This window comes from Gymnogyps californianus, chromosome 2 (assembly GCF_018139145.2).
Source record: "Gymnogyps californianus isolate 813 chromosome 2, ASM1813914v2, whole genome shotgun sequence".
Taxonomy (NCBI): Eukaryota; Metazoa; Chordata; class Aves; order Accipitriformes; family Cathartidae; genus Gymnogyps; species Gymnogyps californianus.
Genome location: NC_059472.1, coordinates 78,544,641 through 78,563,128, shown reverse-complemented (window position 1 = coordinate 78,563,128; position 18,488 = coordinate 78,544,641). Strand labels below are relative to the sequence as shown.

General features: G+C 38.8%; 1 protein-coding gene across 1 annotated transcript in view; it reads left to right on the top strand.

Annotated features, from left to right (window-relative positions):
* Positions 1-18,488, top strand: part of SEMA5A (semaphorin 5A) — a 261,292-nt gene that overhangs the window by 114,205 nt on the left and 128,599 nt on the right. Inside the window, exons 8-9 of the mRNA XM_050891819.1 lie at positions 10,625-10,910; positions 15,030-15,165. Coding sequence (XP_050747776.1) covers positions 10,625-10,910; positions 15,030-15,165 — 422 coding nt within the window. The remainder of the gene's footprint in view (positions 1-10,624; positions 10,911-15,029; positions 15,166-18,488) is intronic.

Sequence of the window (18,488 nt, the reverse complement as noted above, 5' to 3'; positions counted from 1 at the left end):
TTCCTGGTGCTCCTATAGACAACGTTAAATGCAGCTGGCCCAAATGTAGCGAGCAAGTTTTTGACCACGGTCATCACCATGCAGAGATTCTGCTCATCTCCGTGAGGAGATGCCATTGAAGGACCAGACTACCTTAGTGCTATGACCTGAGCATTCACCGTAGTTCAACAGTTCTACAGGTTGGGTTGCTCACAAAGAATTTATCAGGTAACAGTGAAGAGACAGACCCTGTGTTATCCTTACCTTTCTTGACAACCCTGTCAGTACTCTGTAATTCTGTCACTATTCTCAATCAAAAGGAACACCATCACCCAGATGAGTTAACAACTGCTGCAAACCAGCACTCTTCCCATCCAACAGCCCAGCTGGCTGCAGGATAGTAAACCTGAAAATGTGAAAACGGAGAACCCACCTCTCCCTCTCATGATGTCATGTTTTGGCCTTCTCTTTTCTCATGTAGAGAAAAAAGTAATGCTTGAAGTTACTCAAGTGAATATATATATGTGCACAAACAAATGAAGAAGGTAGAAAGGCTGCTTACCAGTAACTTATTCTTTAAGGCGTGTTATTCTGCTACCTACTCTCCTTTCTCTTTCTCTCTGAGTCTGTGTTCAAGTACTTCTGTGCTTGAGAGAAATGATTTGAGGTAATACAACACACATTGAGGATTATGTCTATAGTGGACAGCTCTTCATTGATTTCTTCTCCTGACCAAAGCAATCAGCAAGACCTTGAGCTTCACCCAACTGCTCAGGTCAGTAAAGGGCAGCATGTTGCTAGAACATTTTAAAATTACCTTTGTAGTATTTCATAAAAAGAGTAGTCTGCCGTAGCAGTCTGCTTTGAACATTATTAAATGATAGCAAATAAATAAAATCTTTCATTAAGAAGAAAAGTACACCTTGATTTACAGCTGGCATGCTGTTTATTTGAGTCTCTTTAAGCTCTCAGTGTAACATAGAGTTTAAATCATATCCCGAGTCGACTGTTATAATGTACTTCTAATTAGACTTTGCTTTAGAGTTGATCTGCAAAGTGCAGCAGGGGCAGAATTCATCATCATTTGCTCTAGATGACAGAGGTAAATGGAATAGTTACATTTGTAGTCCACAAGCTGCAGTGGGTCCAGATTGGCGAGGAAAAGCCTCCACTGCTTAGACTTAGAAACTTTTTCTGTAGTCCAACATTTACAGTTAGTAAAGGTATTTCTCCTTTCAGTTCACCTCCTCAAATCAGTAAATGTTTGAACTGATGCCTCGGTGTGAAAGTTTGCATTAGTCTATAATGTCTGTTTGCTTTACTTAGCCAATAAAAGGGCAAAACAGATTAAAGAAAAAATTGAAATCCCAGTCAATCCCTTTCTGTTTCATCACATGGAGAAACACTGGGTCATTTGATTTCATAATTTGACAGATGCCTTTGCTTACAATTACTTGGATCTCCAACTATCTTGAAATACGTTGTAGCTGTTTTCTTTATCCTAGCCATACAATGGTAGATGCTGTTGGAACATGTTAAATAAATAAAAACTTTGTTCTAAATGTCAAGCCACTTCATCAGTAGGCAGACCATAGATGATTAAAATGTAATCTTATATCAGATGTAGCCCCAAAAGAGAAAAAATTAAATAAAACAAAATTTTGTACAGATTAGAAGCACTTCCAGCTGAGAAGAGTATCGAAATGTTTGGATTGTTCCGCTCTGCTGATAGACATAATATTATCACTTTTTCCTCTTGCTGCCCTAAGCATTTAGTTATTAGATACTCTTAAAATAGTTCTTCTGAGATCACTTTCCTAAAAACGTTTTACTTAATGAAAAGCTTATTAATCTAGAGTAGGTACTTTTAGTTTTCACAAGTAACAGTAAAAGTAGAATTCTTACAAAGGTGGTCTGGTTAGTGGGGTTTAATACAGCTCTGAATCCATTCCTATTATTGTGTGTTAGTGGACTTTTATTATAACTCTTGCTGCTAGGAGGATGTGTGGAGAGAAATTATGGCCTAAGAAGAAAAATTAATCCTTTCACTTTTGCTTTTAAGGATTAATGGAAATGGCTATGATAATTCAGCGTTATCGTTTTGTTTTTCTGTTTTTTAATGAAAAGCCTTGTGCAAGCTTTTCTTATTATGTAATATTTTATGTAACTCAAAACCAGTGTTCTTGAGATGTGCAATTTGGTCTTTAACTTTCAGATAAGAGACCTGACTGAAAATATGCAAAGCATATGCTACCAGTTGTTACCTATTTTGCAAGAAGATAAATAATTACTTTCCTTTGGTTGTGCCACCCAGAAGGTTGGTTCTGTTCTTTTGTGTGTATCATCCTTTTTGCCAGTATTCTAAAATGGGAGGGAAATGCCTGCTGGTTTTGAAAGCCATCCTTAGGTTTCTTCACTGGAGCTGCTACTAGAGGAAAAATTTGAGCAGTTGTGCTGTGTTTTTCCTTTCAAAGCTGTACATCTTCTCCCAGATGGCAATGACAGAGTAGGAGAGCAGTAAATTGATGCGAAATGGAGGTGCCTCCCCCGACTTCCTTTCTCCAACACCAGACTAAGTTATTACAAAACATCTTCATAGCATTTCCTCATTCATCTAAAATAGAATCATAGAATCATTTAGGTTGGAAAAGACCCTTAAGATCATTGAATCCAACTGTAAACCTAACACTGCCAAGTCCACCACTAAACCATGTCCCTAAGCACCACGTCTACACATCTTTTAAATACCTCCAGGGATGGTGACTCAACCACTTCCCTGGGCAGCCTGTTCCAATGCTTGACAACCCTTTCAGTGAAGAAATTTTTCCTAATATGCAATCTAAACCTCCCCTGGTGCAACTTGAGGCCATTTCCTCTCGTCCTACCACTTGTTACTTGGGAAAAGAGACTGAGACCCACCTCACTACAGCCTCCTTTCAGGTAGTTGTAGAGAGTGATAAGGTGTCCCCTCAGCCTCCTTTTCTCCAGGCTAAACAACCCCAGTTCCTTCAGCTGCTCCTCTTAAGACGTGTTCTCTAGACCCATCACCAGCTTCGTTGCCCTTCTTTGGACACGCTCCAGCACATCAATGTCTTTCTTGTAGTGAGGGACCCAAAACTGAACACAGTATTCGAGGTGCAGCTTCACCAGTGCCGGGTGCAGGGGGATGATCACTTCCCTAGTCCTGCTGGCCACACTATGTCTGATACAAGCCAGGATGCTATTGGCCTTCCTGGCCATCTGGGCACACTGCCAACTCATATTCAGCTGGCTGTCAGTCAACACCCCCAGGTCCTTTTCCAGCAGGCAGCTTTCCAGCCACTCTTCCTCAAGCCTGTAGTGTTGCCTGGGGTTGTTGTGACCCAAGTGCAGGACCCAGATGGTAGAGACAGGCAGCACTTCGCATGAAGGTGGGATTTTTTTTTCTTCTTACCTACCCTAGGTAAAACAGCAAAGTCCACCTTCCATTTACAAAAAGACTAGGAGGCTGCTGAGGACAGAGCCTATTCTTTTATATCTCATCTAGTCTGCTCATGTTCAGGTGCCAATTGGAGAGGTTGAACGAGGAAGGAAGAAAGGCACCCCTGCAAGCAGATCATCTGTGCCCAGCTGTGGAGAGGCATGACAGGAGCATCAGCCTCATTAATGCTGCAGAAAACTATAACACACAGTGGGCCAGAGCGAATGAAAGAAGTTAGAACTGAAATACATCTCAACCAGGGGAAAGTAGAAAAAGGGATGAATTCCAGGGAACACGAACACACGAAAAACAGCATTCACCAAAGGAGGAGGACAGAACTATTGGAGGCAGAGATAGAATTTCAGTAGCAGACATACCAAGCCTTAAGGTGAAAGGGAAAGGGGATGATTATAAAAGTGAACTCTGGTTTCCTTTCTGTTATGAAAAAAAACCAAAACCTAAAAAAAAAAATGGAAAAAAGAAAAGAGGACCAGGTCTGCAGGGAAAGCCCTTTGATTGTCTCCCTCCCTGCAAAACTAGGTCAGAGAAAAAAAATAAATGGCATTCCAAATGTTTGGAGAAAAGTGGGTAAGCCATCATAATTGGGTTTTCTTTCTATACCATACCTGCTGGTTGGCAAAATCTGCTTAAAGAAAGCTAGGTTTTTTTGTTCATGTGTATGTGGAATTCTGGATTCAGAGTTTTAAGTAACTATCCAAACTTCTGGATCTTTTGATAGATCCCTATAGCCCAAACCTCTAGAGGTTCTGAGTGAATTAACGTAGTCCTCTGTATTTTTGATCCTTGGCCCTCCCCCAATACGCTGCTGTGCAAGGTGTCTACCCGGTGAATATAGGTGACGCAAAATCCACTGAACTCCAGATGGGACTCTCAAGGACTTGAGTAGGTATTAGATCAGAGTAGAGAATGGTTTCTGTCACTCAGTTTGTCACTGGCAAATTTGCATCGGCAAAATGATATAATAAATTGCAAAATATTATGCCATGTAAGAACACTTTACCTTGAAAATGAAGATTTATTTGAAATAAACAACAGGCAATAAACCAAGGAATTTTGTAATACCATATTTGAAAACTATTTTTCAGAAAAGAAATAATTGCATTTCAGAATTTATTAGAGTACATCAGTAAAATGTAATGTCTAATGAGTGCATCGACTTTTATGATTATACTGAATTGTATTATAAAATCTGTCAGCAAAATAAGAGAAGATTGGAAAAAATGTCTGGCATACACAGTTTTAGTGTATTTTGCAGTCCTTGCTCTTCTGTACCCATAAAATCTTCAATTTAGCAAAAGGAAAAGAATGTAAAAGAAATCATGGAGAGCTGAGCCATTGCAGAAGAAATAGCAGTCAAAACAGACTGGTAGCCAGCTATGCTATGACAGCATTTTAAGCCTGTGTCCTAGATAATTATGAAATACAGAGGAAAAATAGCTATTAATAAACAATTATTTCTGCCAATTTTATACCAGGACTTAACATTTTACAGTTCAGCTTCTGAGGACGGATATAACTATGACGACTACAAGTTATATATTACTTGTTAAGATGTTTAACGCTCTAGGAAAATTTTCTCTATGATTAAGATTTGTCCTTAAACACTCCTGAGCAGTGATGCCTTGGTCAGCCTAATGCAAGATCTATACTGTTTTCCAACAGCTGCAGAGGGCTACACTAAATGAATATACTTAATGAATATATGGAGATGGCAAAATGCAAATAGGAAATGGACTTCATTAATTATGTCAGTAAGGTGAAAGAAAATAAAATAGACTGGCACATTTGGAGCTTAAATTCTTTCCATTATTTTAAGCTTCCCTTTTGGAGAGCATTTCTCGCTGGGGGTTGAACCTTATTCAAAAAACCTCAAAGGTATCTTTGTAGAATTTAATGTCATTAAGTATTTGGCTGAATACAAATATTTGGAAGAAATGGGTCTTTAGAGGACAACAGCATGAGGGTGTGATTCATTGATCTGCTAAGGTCAATGAACAAGCTCCAGACAGATGTTGTTCAGCATTAGACCAGTATCTAGACTTCTAAGATTTTGCATATATTATATATGCATATATCTATGTACGTGTCTTATTTTGTGTATACGCATAATCTGATCCGTGTCTAGATCTGACAAACTTGTAATTTTCTCTTTCTTTTCACATTTCTGGGGCTAATTTTGCTTTTGACTGAGTCTCTGAATGCATCACACTTGAGATGTGAGGGGTCACTTCTCACAGGGACAGTCAGTGGAAATCACAGCTCTTTCTTGCTCAGAGGTGGCTTTGGACCTTATGATCCTTAAGGTTAATTGCTGTTACCTCCAGAAAGAAAGACAGATCATTCCCTGTCATTTGGTTCACTCTGGAAACAGTAGCATCCGCTAACTAGGTAAATTAAGTCATATTAGTCTGCTTCAGAGGATGTGGAGTTTTAAAGAGTAAAGAGCACAAGCCAACTTTCTTGCTCCAAAGCTCAGGAAGTGAGAAGAGGCCAGGACTGCCTCAGATGCTCTCACAGAGCTCTCTCAGGCTCCTGTTTCCCATTGCTCTTGCCAGAGAGAGTTTCTGTACAGTTCCTCTCATCTGTTTACCCACTCAGACTCCATCTACATCACTAAATAAAAAAGGTTCAGGAAATAAGCTTACGCACGACACCCTTGGTCATCTGTATTGCTTAATTGTTGGCTCACTTCCCAGCCTTGTTTTGGACCACTCCGACTACTGCTTTCCCAGTAAAAACCTGGGTGTGACTCAGGGAGAAGTTTGCTTTATACACTGTTAGCAAGAGGCAGTACAGGTGGGGCTGCACCATTTGGCAGCTCCTGCTCTCCAGAGTGCCCCATCCCGTTCCCAGTAAGCTTTGCATTCCTGAATCCCCTGGTCTGTCCTTACGCTGCTTCCCAGGGCATGCAGCGCACCCTTGCTTTCATGCTACAAGAATGCCATTTTCTGGGCTGCAGCGTCAGCACGTGCTGCATGGCAGAGCTGCAGCCAGTCCCTACAGGAACAGTTGGCACTGTCAGACACCATCAACGTGCGGCCAGTCTGGCCGTGAGTATGGACTTGATCTCTTTGGTCTCCAAGTTCCCTGGGCGAGTAGAAAGGGAGAATAATCTAAAGGGAAGCATTGTCTCTTCCTAGTAAGTGCCTTCTTAAGAACAGAGACCGTGCTCCCTGGAAAATATAGGTTTGTCTCCAACCTTTAGAAAAACAATTAGATTATTTCAGATTGAAGTACTTGACTTGATATGGTTCAGTCATCTTTTTTGCAATAGCTTAGAAGAGTCTGGGGGGACACGCCCTTGCAGGACAGTCATACTGCTTTATGAAGGAAGCTGTAGAGATTCCCAGACTTTGTGCTGAGTAAGCAAACTTCAGAAATAACACAGTGTGTTCGCCCAGAGGCAGTGCTAACTAGCCACCTAGTGCTTTCAGTGCATGGGCTTGTGTATCTGTGTAGTACTGCTCCATGTTGTACGCTGGAGATCTTTGTCATGTCACATTGACAAATTCATTTTCTTGCTTTCCTGATTCCGTTGGTTCCATTTAATTTGGGAAAGTCTAGTCAGCCTGAAGTATCCACAAATTGAATGTATCAAAATCTATAAGTGTCATATACAATACTCATTATGTGATTACAGGTTGACATTCTCATGTTGTTCCATACTAGCTGTATGCTGTCACATACCAGAATTCTTGCACTTGTTGTGGTGATCTAATAATTAACAAATGAGATGCGTTTACCCTTCCAGAACTATTTGCAAACTCAGCAGGCAACAAGAGAGTCACTTCATTTGCTGCATTAAAAACTTTTATGGGAAGGCCTCCATGTCAACAAATAGCAGTTCACAGCGCAATATTTGGAAACATGTGAACTAATTTTTCCTAGATAGGAATCTCCTTTTTCCTTTGAAGCTTTGAAGTGATTCAGTTCACTTTTCCCAAAGAGAAAATGTAATAAATAAAGTCTGACATGATAATCCTTCCATATCCACAGAATTCCCTGAGGTAGCTCTGAGATTATTACATTTCATGCAAATGAAAACAGTTTTCACAAGTTTCTACAGCAGGTCACATTTTCATCAGTTCATAATCAGTAAAGTATATGCATAGGTGTTTGCAGATGTATATATTGGTTCTCAATTTTGAATCCATGAAATACGAGTGCTAGTTTTTATTTATACATGCATTATGATGATCAGTGCAACTTTAAAATATTATCTCTTGAAAGATTGACATGGATTTTTGAAGAACCCTGAAGACATTCTGAATGCATTTCATATGGTTTTTATTCTTACAGTTCATGAAGATTTTATCTGTAATTCATTATTCTCCACACTTTGAGTGCTTCTAGTAGTGTTTTTGGCTCTGCAGTGAGATCCTATTGTGCCAATGTAGAGACCTTTTTATATCAGTGGGCCTCCAGCAAGAAGCAGCTTCATCAGGGCTCATTCCAAGGCAGGGCCTCCATGTTTAATGGTTGTACAGGATGTTTTTGTGGGTGGATCAAATTGATGTTGAGTACTTGCACAATAAATAGAATCTTTTTACATCAGTCAAGATATTTTTGAGATAATTTCAAAGTGCAAGCAGGGTTATAGGCTACAAAAAGTCAAACACAGAGTTGGAAAATTTTACTTTTTCATTCTATTTCAGGTGGACTGTTTTTCTTAATGTCTACCTTTACTGGATGTTGCTTTAACTAAGACCTAACCTTAGTACAGTGGATGGGTAGCCCAAGTTACGCTCAGACTAGTGAATGCTTTTTCTTTCCTCCACGGACAGTAGTTCCTTCCATGAGTATAAGAACAATCTGAAAGGATACTGCGTAGAGTGAGGGAAGAAAGTACATTACAGATTAAGAGAAATAATGGCTAGGTGTGGTATAGATATAAAATGAAGTTGGATAGGGACAGTGGCTTCTTTTTTTTTTTTTTGTTAGCCTGGTATTCCTAAAAAGATTTTATTTCTGGTATGCTTTAGTTAAATAAATACAAGTTGTTCCATAGGGCTGAAAACATTGATGTATATTGAGAATGAATGAAACATAATTGGGATTTATAATAAGAAAAAAAGCTTTACATGCAAGTGTCTCTGGATATATGTTTAATACTTGATGCCTGCCAAAACTGTCTAACCTGTCTAGAATGTGATAGTATACAATTTTGTGACTTTTAGACATATTTTTGTCATCTTAGCATTAATACTTGTAATTAAATCTTGTATGTCATTCTATCCTGTTACCTATTCAGTAAACATGCACGTTTTTAGAGAAAAAAAAGATTAACAAAGTTAAAAAGTAAGGTCTTTTTTTCAGTTTTCCCCAATTTCAGTGTTTAGTGTGTAAATGTGTAACAGTATTACATGTTATATTTAAAGAATGAGAGCTCATGAGCAACTAAGAATTATTTCTACAAATCTGTAAACTCTAATAATGAAGTTTAAAGGTTTTTGAAGCCTTTGAAGCAAAATCCCTATTGTAGTGGAAGTTTTACACACACGTGGAATGAAGATATGAGGTTCTAATAGGGAATACATTACTCTTTAGCTCTTCGTATATTGTCAATCCAATTTTACCATTATTGCTATCACAAGTCCTGTCAAACTACTTTATTTTGCCTTTTTTTTTTTTTTTTTTTTTTTAAAGACACAAATGCACTGGTACTATGTAACTTAGGAGAGCTCAGGGTACCAACAAGTTCTCCTCAAAAGTGTTTGGTTGCTATCTTCCAGCAAAACACCAGTGCAGATCTGAGTGTGGGGAAAATGTGGTGTGTTACAGACTAATCTCAAGGAAGTGCTTAATATGATGATGAGTGAAAGTTACAGGGAGGAGTGAGAGAGCTATCATATCGCTCAGCTTCAAATATCCTAGGCAGCTGATGACCATTGCTGCCAAAAAACCTGCCCTGGAGACTCTCAGCACAGCAGATAGAGAGGGAAGCAGCACAAGAGGCCACATAAGCTGGGAGCTGGGCTGTCTTTGGAGAAGAGTTGTCTGACAGAGTTTGGACTGCTGCGTGGAAATGCTAGCTTGCTTGCCTTTCTAGTTCCCCTCAAAAGTTTTGACAGGTTTGAGATGTTCCTGCAAAATGCTTAGACTCAATTACAGCAGTCTTTTTCAATACAATAGTGCTGTCAAGAAATGTTCACCTATTAAATTCCTTTGGAGTGTTTCCTCAAAATAGATGTTTTTAAAACAGTTTTGTTTGTTTCTTTGTTTTCCCACTTTAGAATAAAATTTGGGAATGGAAACAAAAATTTTACTTGTTTCTCAGGGATACCAGTGTTCTATAATGGTTCCTTACACAAGGGGTGCTCTTTTCCACAAATCTGTGTATCAAATTTGTCTTTCCTTTAAGAACTCATCAGGTTATCAATCTCTCTTAAGGTCATGGACTCTTCTCAGTTTTAGTAATCCTTATGGGAAATGGGCCACATGTTTATTGTCTTTGTAATCCACAGTTTCCTTTTTTTTCTTTTAAGAAATATAGCCATCTGTTGTTTTCTAGATTATTTTTTGTATATATTCTCTAATTTCTCCTGCATCACTGTCAGTTTCTTTGATAAGTTTTTAATCATTTAAAAAAAAAAAGAAGAAAAAAATACTGTAATACTATTGGAAGCTTTAAGCAAGATAGGGCTGAAATGCGGTTAATCTGAAAGGCTGAAATCTTACCATCAAATGCTCTTGTGTAGAGTTCTCTTTCTCTTCATTACAGCCTCTGAGCACATTCTTAGTCACAGTCGGTTACCATCCATTGTTCTGCTAATCTGGAGTAATGGCATGGTGGCAAAGCGGAAACAGAGTTAACACAACAGATAAAGCAGTTACATTATAGGAATACGCTATGCCCATATGTGGAGAAGAAAAACTCAGTGATGCTTTTGACGGTAGAATACAGTGAGCTGGGCCAGGGCTGCCCAGCACAGTCATGTGCGATAGACACTCAGAGCAGAGAGTCTGTCTAGCCATGTTCATGTAGCTCATAATCCTGGCTGAACATGAGCTGGCCTGCTCAGATGTCATGGGGCCAATTCCCTGCAAGAATAATAAAAGGTGTGTTTTTCTAAATCTAATGCTTGAAGATAAATCAAACTTCCATGTTAATATGAGTGCATATATCACAAGAGGGTGATAAATACTCTTTTCTGTTATTTTCAGAGCCAAATTTTGTGTCATCTTATGACATTGGGAACTTTACCTACTTCTTCTTCCGGGAGAATGCGGTGGAACATGACTGTGGGAAAACAGTCTTCTCTCGTGCTGCTCGGGTGTGCAAAAATGATATTGGTGGCAAGTTCGTGCTGGAGGATACCTGGACTACCTTCATGAAAGCTCGGCTGAACTGCTCTCGCCCTGGAGAAATTCCATTTTACTATAATGAACTACAGAGCACTTTCTTCCTGCCAGAACTGGACTTGATCTATGGGATTTTTACCACTAATGTGTAAGTAAATTCCATGATATATTTGATTTTCTTGCTATTTGTGACAGTAAAAACTAAAGCTTCTGAGTTGCTCTCTTCTGCATATGCCAAGTAAACATCATAAATTCAAACTACGGTTTTGCCCAGTCCACTGTCCTCTTGTGAACAAGTGTCAGTTCCAAATGCTTCCCACAAGAATTGTTGAAGGCGTATGAAAGAAGGAAGAATTCTTAGTATTTCCTTACAGCAGGGAGCCAGTTGTGTTTAAGACTATTCAGTCATCTTTTTCATACGTTCTTATAAAGACATTATTTTTTATTTTGCATACTATTGTAATACATTAATACATTATGTATTTATGAAACAAATATTTTATAATTGTAATGTGACATGATCCTGAATTTGACATGATCTAATTTGACCATGTCAGGAAGAGCTCACCTTACCCAAAAGAGCGCAAGAGGTGCTCTTATGTGTTTTAAATTAGTCGTAACATACACTTACATGAGTTTGAGGGTCAAACCAAGAATTTAATCTAATTTTAACTGAACCTGTTATACCAACAAGGTAAAATTAAAAAATGTACAGTGTGATGTCATGGTTTAACCCCAGTCAGCAGCCAAGCACCACACAGCCGCTCCCTCACTCCCCCCCTGCTCCCAGTGGGATGGGGAGGAGCATCAGGAAAGAAGGTAAAATTCGTGGGTTGAGATAAGGACAGTTTAATAACTGAAGTAAAATATAACACTAACAATAATAATAATGAAATATAATAATAATAGTAGTGAAAAGGAATATAACAAAAAAAAAAAAAAGAAATAACACCCAAGAAAAGACAAGTGATGCACAATGCAATTGCTCACCACCCGCTGACCGATGCCCGAGCAGCGATCTGCCCCTCCTGGCCAACTCCACCCTGTTTATATACTGGGCATGACATTCCATGGTATGGAATACCCCTTTGGCTAGTTCAGGTCAGCTGCCCTGGCTGTGCTCCCTCCCAGCTTCTTGCACACCTGCTTGCTGGCAGAGCATGGGAGGAAACCGAAAAATCCTTGGCTTAAGATAAGCACTACTTAGCAACAACTAAAACATCAGTGTGTTATCAACATTATTCTCACACTAAATCCAAAACACAGCACTGTACCAGCTACTAAGAAGAGAGGTAACTCTATCCCAGCTGAAACCAGGACATGTGGTCTTAAAAATTAAAATTTGTTAAATATTAAAACATTGGATGGACATAAAAGCTCCCTAGACTCTGAGCTTGATATCAAGAGTTGCTTAACTCTTAGGAAAAAAGATACATTCATCTCAGAAATGTCCTTTGTTACTTTAAGCATGGTAACTGGAGTTCATATATTGCTCAATGAGAGCAGCCTATGTGTTATGGCTGTGGAGCCCAGTGTTCAGACACTGAACAGAGTTTCAGATTTTGGTTTCTGATTCTCTTACCTGCTTGCAGCGTCTTGCTGTGTGAGTTTTGCCTAGAATTTTAAGAGGTACTTGGGCACCTAAAATGTACATCAGTGCTCCTTACTACTTCTGTAAACACCTGGATACCTACCTTCTATAAATATCCATTAACCAGGTGGAAACAGTCACAAATTAATGCCAACAAATTATGATCCCTAAGTATTTTAGACAGTAAGCATGAATTTGAGCTTAAGCTAGTTTTCATGCTTTTGGTACAGTCCTTTATTAATACATCTAGGCATCTTCCAGATTCAGGCTCGCCCCTGAGCTGGCAGCTCAGGCTGTGAGCATGACAAGTGAGGGGCTGCTTGCACCAGGCTGTGACAATTCCTGACTTGTGACATCGGATGATGAGCTTAACCCTGTTCCTGGAATGGAGTAATGTAGTGAATCTAAATGCTGCTTTTTTAGAGAGAATAGTAGAGACTTTGGGACTACTGGGGATAAGAAAATTTGATGCTGTTTTCATCAGTAATTTTAATTTCATTGGTCTGTTTTACTAGCTAGCTTGAATCTTAGAAGACAGGTATTTCTTAGGTGGCATACTCATACACTGTTCAACATGATCTTTCATGAGAAGTCAAAATAGCCTTGACACATTCCTGCTACGGAAAGCCTGACTGGAGGAATTCTGCTCCAGAAAATCCACAGGGCTTTGGCCGTGGAAGGGGAACGATGCTCTTCTCTTAGAAGGGCTGTACTGACAATTTGGGGAATGAAGGAGTATCCTGTGCTACAAATTCCACAGTTTCTGAGGTTGAATAAGGATATCACGCCCTGGCTCTTCTAAAAATGGACTTGCTAATGTAAGACTACCTTTGCCACATGAAAGTAGACAGTATTTGAAACCTTGCCGGTACTTCCTTCTTCCCCAATGGCTCAGCATTCTGCCTTGTCCAACAGAGATGGACTATTCAAAGAGGAATTAATTACAACTGTTTGGGGGGAGGGGGGGTTGATAGCTCCATTTAAATTATATTTGTTCCTGCCATCAAATATCGTAACTAAATTTTTGGACATTGTTGAAATGTTGTAGAGTTAGCATTACTTCCCCGTGCTGAATACCTGTTCACAGATATCTGCACAACCCGTATGATCCACCTTTCAGCCCTGCAACCTGATGGTGGAGAAGCGCCAGGGTTTCCCATGAGGGGGAACAACATATTCCTTTCTGTTGGTGTAACAGCATCAGATATTGCTGAACCACATTCAGCATTCTTCAATCTCAATATCTTCAGAATTGCAATGATTTTATTGTACCCTAATGCTTTTTTTAATATACTGTGAATATACTTTAATATACTTGTGGGGAAAAAACTGAAGCATTTCCGTCAATAAAGATTGAGTAATAGCAAAACCTGCACCCTTTATGTGTGGTTGCCTATTAAGTCGGCTATAGCTACTGCTTCATAATGAAGCTGATTTTGTTTCTTTCAGACTATCCGAAAATCTATAAGCATGAGTCCTTTAAGGACTTCAAGAAATTCAAGAAGACATTGGTATGGTTAATAATATTAGTGAGCTGCATTTCGTGATAGTTTATATAGGCAAAGCATTATCAAATCCAATGATAATTCTGCAGAAATTGTTAGCATGAAACTTCAAGTTTTGGGGTTTCTTTGAAATAAGAGTGACAAGCGTAAGAAAGCAAATTGCTCTTTTGTTCTGCTATTTAAATCTGTATATCCTAACTCTTTTTTTCAGTTGTTGGTAGATTTGATCCCCTGGGGTTATTTTTTCTTTCCATCATTTTGGAGTTTCTATAGTAGGCTTTCTTAAGCCTTGTGTAAATTACAGGCTAAGTTTAAAAAAAGGAAAAAAAAAAAAAAGGAAAAAAAAAGAGTGCTGTGTGGATCAATTGTCAGCAGTTTTACCTGCAATGGAAATTTGTGCAACTGCCACCTTCATTATCTATCCCTTTTCTCAAATTGTGGAAAGGAACAATACAGTTTTCCATATTACAAGCTCTCATAGTCACTGGATTATATTCTTTATACTGTGCCAAATTACTTTATTATCATGTATATCATATTTTCAAGACAAGAACAGGAAATTGTGTGTTTTGCCTGGCTGCTGTTTATTTCTGTTTATTCCTCTAACAGGATATCTTGTAAAGTATGCAGTCCAAGTTGTTTTCTTTTGATGTGTTTCTGGAACTTGCATTCTTATTGCTGTACAACATCTCTTGGAAGACAGGATTTTTGAGGAGGTGTCTTACCCGGGGGTTCCATAGGGTCTAGAGACATACCATACATTGAAAATCCTTCCTTCTGTCGTGCTGCCATTGGTTGTATAGAAGAAACGTTAATAAGCCCTGAGAATAATCTCATCCTGAACTTTGTAACTAGAAGAGAGGTGTCCCTAACACATGTGGTTATGTGTGGAAGTATAGCCTTGTGGTATTAGAGCAGCAGCAGAAGGTAGGAAGTTCTGAGTTTCTCCCACACCAGCTGCTCGGCAAGGCTGACAAAAATTTTAAATCCAATGTCTGTGCCTAAATCAGCACATCATATATCATTATCTTGAGATATCATCTCCTGGCTGTTCATATCTGCTTTGTTAATTACTTGAAGGATTGGAGAGTTATTGCCTTTTTCATTTCTTTTTCAGCAAATGTACTTCTTAACGTTGTTACTTAGGTTGATTTTTATATTTCTTTTGCAGGAACAGCATAGCAGCCTCAGCAGTTTGTGTTTTCAACCTGAGTGCCATAACTCAGGCCTTTAATGGACCCTTCAAATACCAGGAAAACTCTCGCTCTGCTTGGCTTCCATATCCCAATCCTAACCCTAATTTTCAGGTACAGATATGTGGGAGAAGGACAATAGTTTACATGAGGTTTTTTCAAAGTGCTGTATGCTTCATAGTCAATAAGTCCAGTTTTGCAGTATGCTGTAGCCTAAGACCTTAAAAAAATTACCAAAACAACAAAAAAAAAAGGCTTAAGAGGTCCCCTTATTTCAACATAATTTTATCCTTCCACAAAATAATTTGGGTTGAAAAGCAGATATGCTTTTAAGGGTAGGAGAAAAAAGGCTTAACTTCAATCTTCTGTCAAAATGAAACACCATAGTTATCTGTCAAGGTAACATTAATGCCTGGCTGAAGTATGATCAAACTGCTTTTCTCTTTTACATTGTATTTGTGCTATTAGAACCTGAAACGGGAACACTGTCAGACAGAAAAAAGAAAGGGTGGGGGGAGGGGGGGTAAAGGAGGAGCGGTCAGGATTTTGTATATTTTCGTGTGCAAGGTGGTCCACATTCTGTGAAAAGTCCGATTAAAAGAATTTGTGATGTGGTGTGCCCCTCATTTGAACTTGTCAGCCTCAGAGGGTGTAGTAATCTGCAGTTGGCTGATGGTTTAAAACTAGTCCAAGGTGGGTCACTCAGTGGAACTTCCTACAAAAAGAAAAGGGTATTTCAGGTAAGCACATACTCATTGTTTTCTTCTTCTGCATAGTCACCGCTCCTATTAGGACAATTTTAGTGAGTGTGATTCTATCAAGGGAAATGGAAGGGAAAACAGCATTATTTTAGTGATTAGCAACAATAGCTTTTCACCAAGATACTTAAGTGTATTCACCTTTATCCAACTTTCACCCTCCCTTAATCTCAATGCAATTTCATGAGTTCAGTGCTGCTCCTATAACAGCCTTTCCTATGTTCTTATAAAAAGTCATGAGATCTTTGTAAGCATGAAACAGAATCACCCATTGGGGATTATAGGTAGTTTTAATTACTTCCTGATTTATGCAAATGAACGAAAATAAGGCACCGAATTTGCTCTGAATTGCAGGCCAGAGCTATGTTACCTTTCCTAAACAGTATGTTTGGCATTAGCCCCAAGTGACAAGACACCATTTAAGTAAGCCGTATTGCAGAAGCGGGCTATATTTGTGTATAGCTTTTTACATATTGTAGAAATATTTGTATTGTCAAAATAGTGGTAGGAAGAGGGTCTAAATGAGGCTAAATTTTCAAAGGAGAAAGCCTGAAGAAAGGCTTGTATGTAAAAATCTTATCTTTTTTTCTGACTAGGTGAGCAAGTACAATAAAAGTTATTAACCTCCCCCTACAAACCTTGTTTTAATGTGTTGATAGTTATTGTGAGAGCACCCCATACAGAATGGTACATACAAACAAAGATGACAGCCTAATGGCTGTGTAAAAACAGTTTAAGTCTCTACTGTACTGTCGGTGCTCATCTCTAAATCCCAGTCAAGACTGAGGTGTTGAAGAAATTTCTTTCTTGGATAGTCTGGCTGATTTTAATATGACTGGTACTTCATCCAATTTACAAGAACAGTGGCAACAGTTGTATCTCATTGAGCAACAGCTTTGCAGGCCAGCACTAGTGTTAAAAGCTGTAAAGTGGCCTTTTATAACACAGCATTGAAGCCAATTGACATTAACTGATCTCTAGGTATCATTAGCGATGTCGAACTTCTGTTCTTTTGCAGGTGCTATCTTTTATTCTGTTGAGCTTTCTGTTAGATTTCTGGCTCCATAACTGCAGCAGTGATGTATACCAGAAGCTAGTCTAATGCTTAGAGCTAGGTGTAACCATTTTTGGGGACTTGATGGTGCTTTAGAGTACATACTTCACGTAGATGGGATACATTCATTGCCTGAGTCACTGCTTTCCTTCCCAGGAAGAAGGACTTTTCTTTTGTAGAGTCCTTATGATAAAATATCAGAAGTTCTGTTTGTGTAGTCTCAGAAGTTGATTTATCCTCAGAGTATTCACCTACTCAGCAATAACAGACAGAAGTATGTGATTTGAAGGAAGACTACTGCTATGTAGTGATAGTTACATCAGAGATTGTCTTTCCAAGACTAGATTATATTAATGAAATATTTTCCAGATTAGAATACTATTGGAGTCCCAGTTTTGAGGAACACTGTTTTTCTCCAGAGGTTGTTGCTTTTCTCTTTACACAGGACAATTTCCATCCTAAGACCAAGGACCATATGTATTTCAGTGTACTATGAGTGTTCCAGCTGGAATCTTTCCTGCTTGATAGATTCAGAGGAATTCTTCTTAGGCATGGTTTATTTTTTTCACTGGCCTGACGTGCAGGGTGCTCACAGAAAAAGTAATTGTTTCCTGCCAGTTGCTTAACTGTCTTTCCTCATCATATAATGTGTCATTATGAAATTATTTATTTGAGTTTTTCGTAACATTTGTGGATTTGGAATGGTCACCTGATTTCCGACTGAAAACATGGCAATAATGAAAAAATAACTGGTAGGGGTTTGCACACTGTGTTATTTTGTTCATGCTGTAATTCATGGCATAATTTATGACATAGTAGAATAGAAAGAAAAAGTATGACTTAAGTATACTTTTCACATCACCGACATATTTGATAAATGTTGTGAAGTACTGCTTTACTTCTCTGATGCAATTATGCGTGAGTAAACATGTGGATGTTTACATATTCACATGCGCTAAGCAGCTTTCTCTTTTGTGTCCTGTTAGTTGAAGACTTAAACACAAAGATGCTAAAATTAACTGCCACTTATTTTGCCTTGGTTATTTGTGGTTGAAATTTGTGTGTGCAATTAGTGAATGCTTTCCTGTAAGGAAAGAGTACAGTTTTCAGATAGAAAATACGGTCAGTTCCAAAGCAAAAATGTCTTTGCTGTGGGTAACACTTTATAGTTAGAGCTCCGCACTGTCCATTCTTGGCTAGTAAACACAGGGTCTGAAGAAGCTGCTAGAACTGTGCATGGTGCTTTTACCCGGGGTTTCCATCAAACCCTGGCTGTGGTAGGACATGGGATTTCTTCTGAAAATTTTTTATGTCTTTAGCACTGTGTCTGTGAAAATTATAAAGAAAACTAGTCAGAAAATTCTGTGGTTTGTTGGATGGTAGTTTTTCTCCTTCATGCCCTATGAACATAGGATATAGCAAAATATTACTATAGCCCACTTGTGGTGGTCAGTCTGGTGCCCTTCCATATTGTTTAGTTAGGGAGCCTCCATAGTACTGCCTCAGGAAAGTGGAGCTTCCTCAGTCACTGTGTGGACAGTCTGGTCAGCACCAAAATGAGACCTGAAAGTGGAATTCCACAGTGTCACTATGAGATATACTCTTGGTTTTTATTTTCTTGTGCT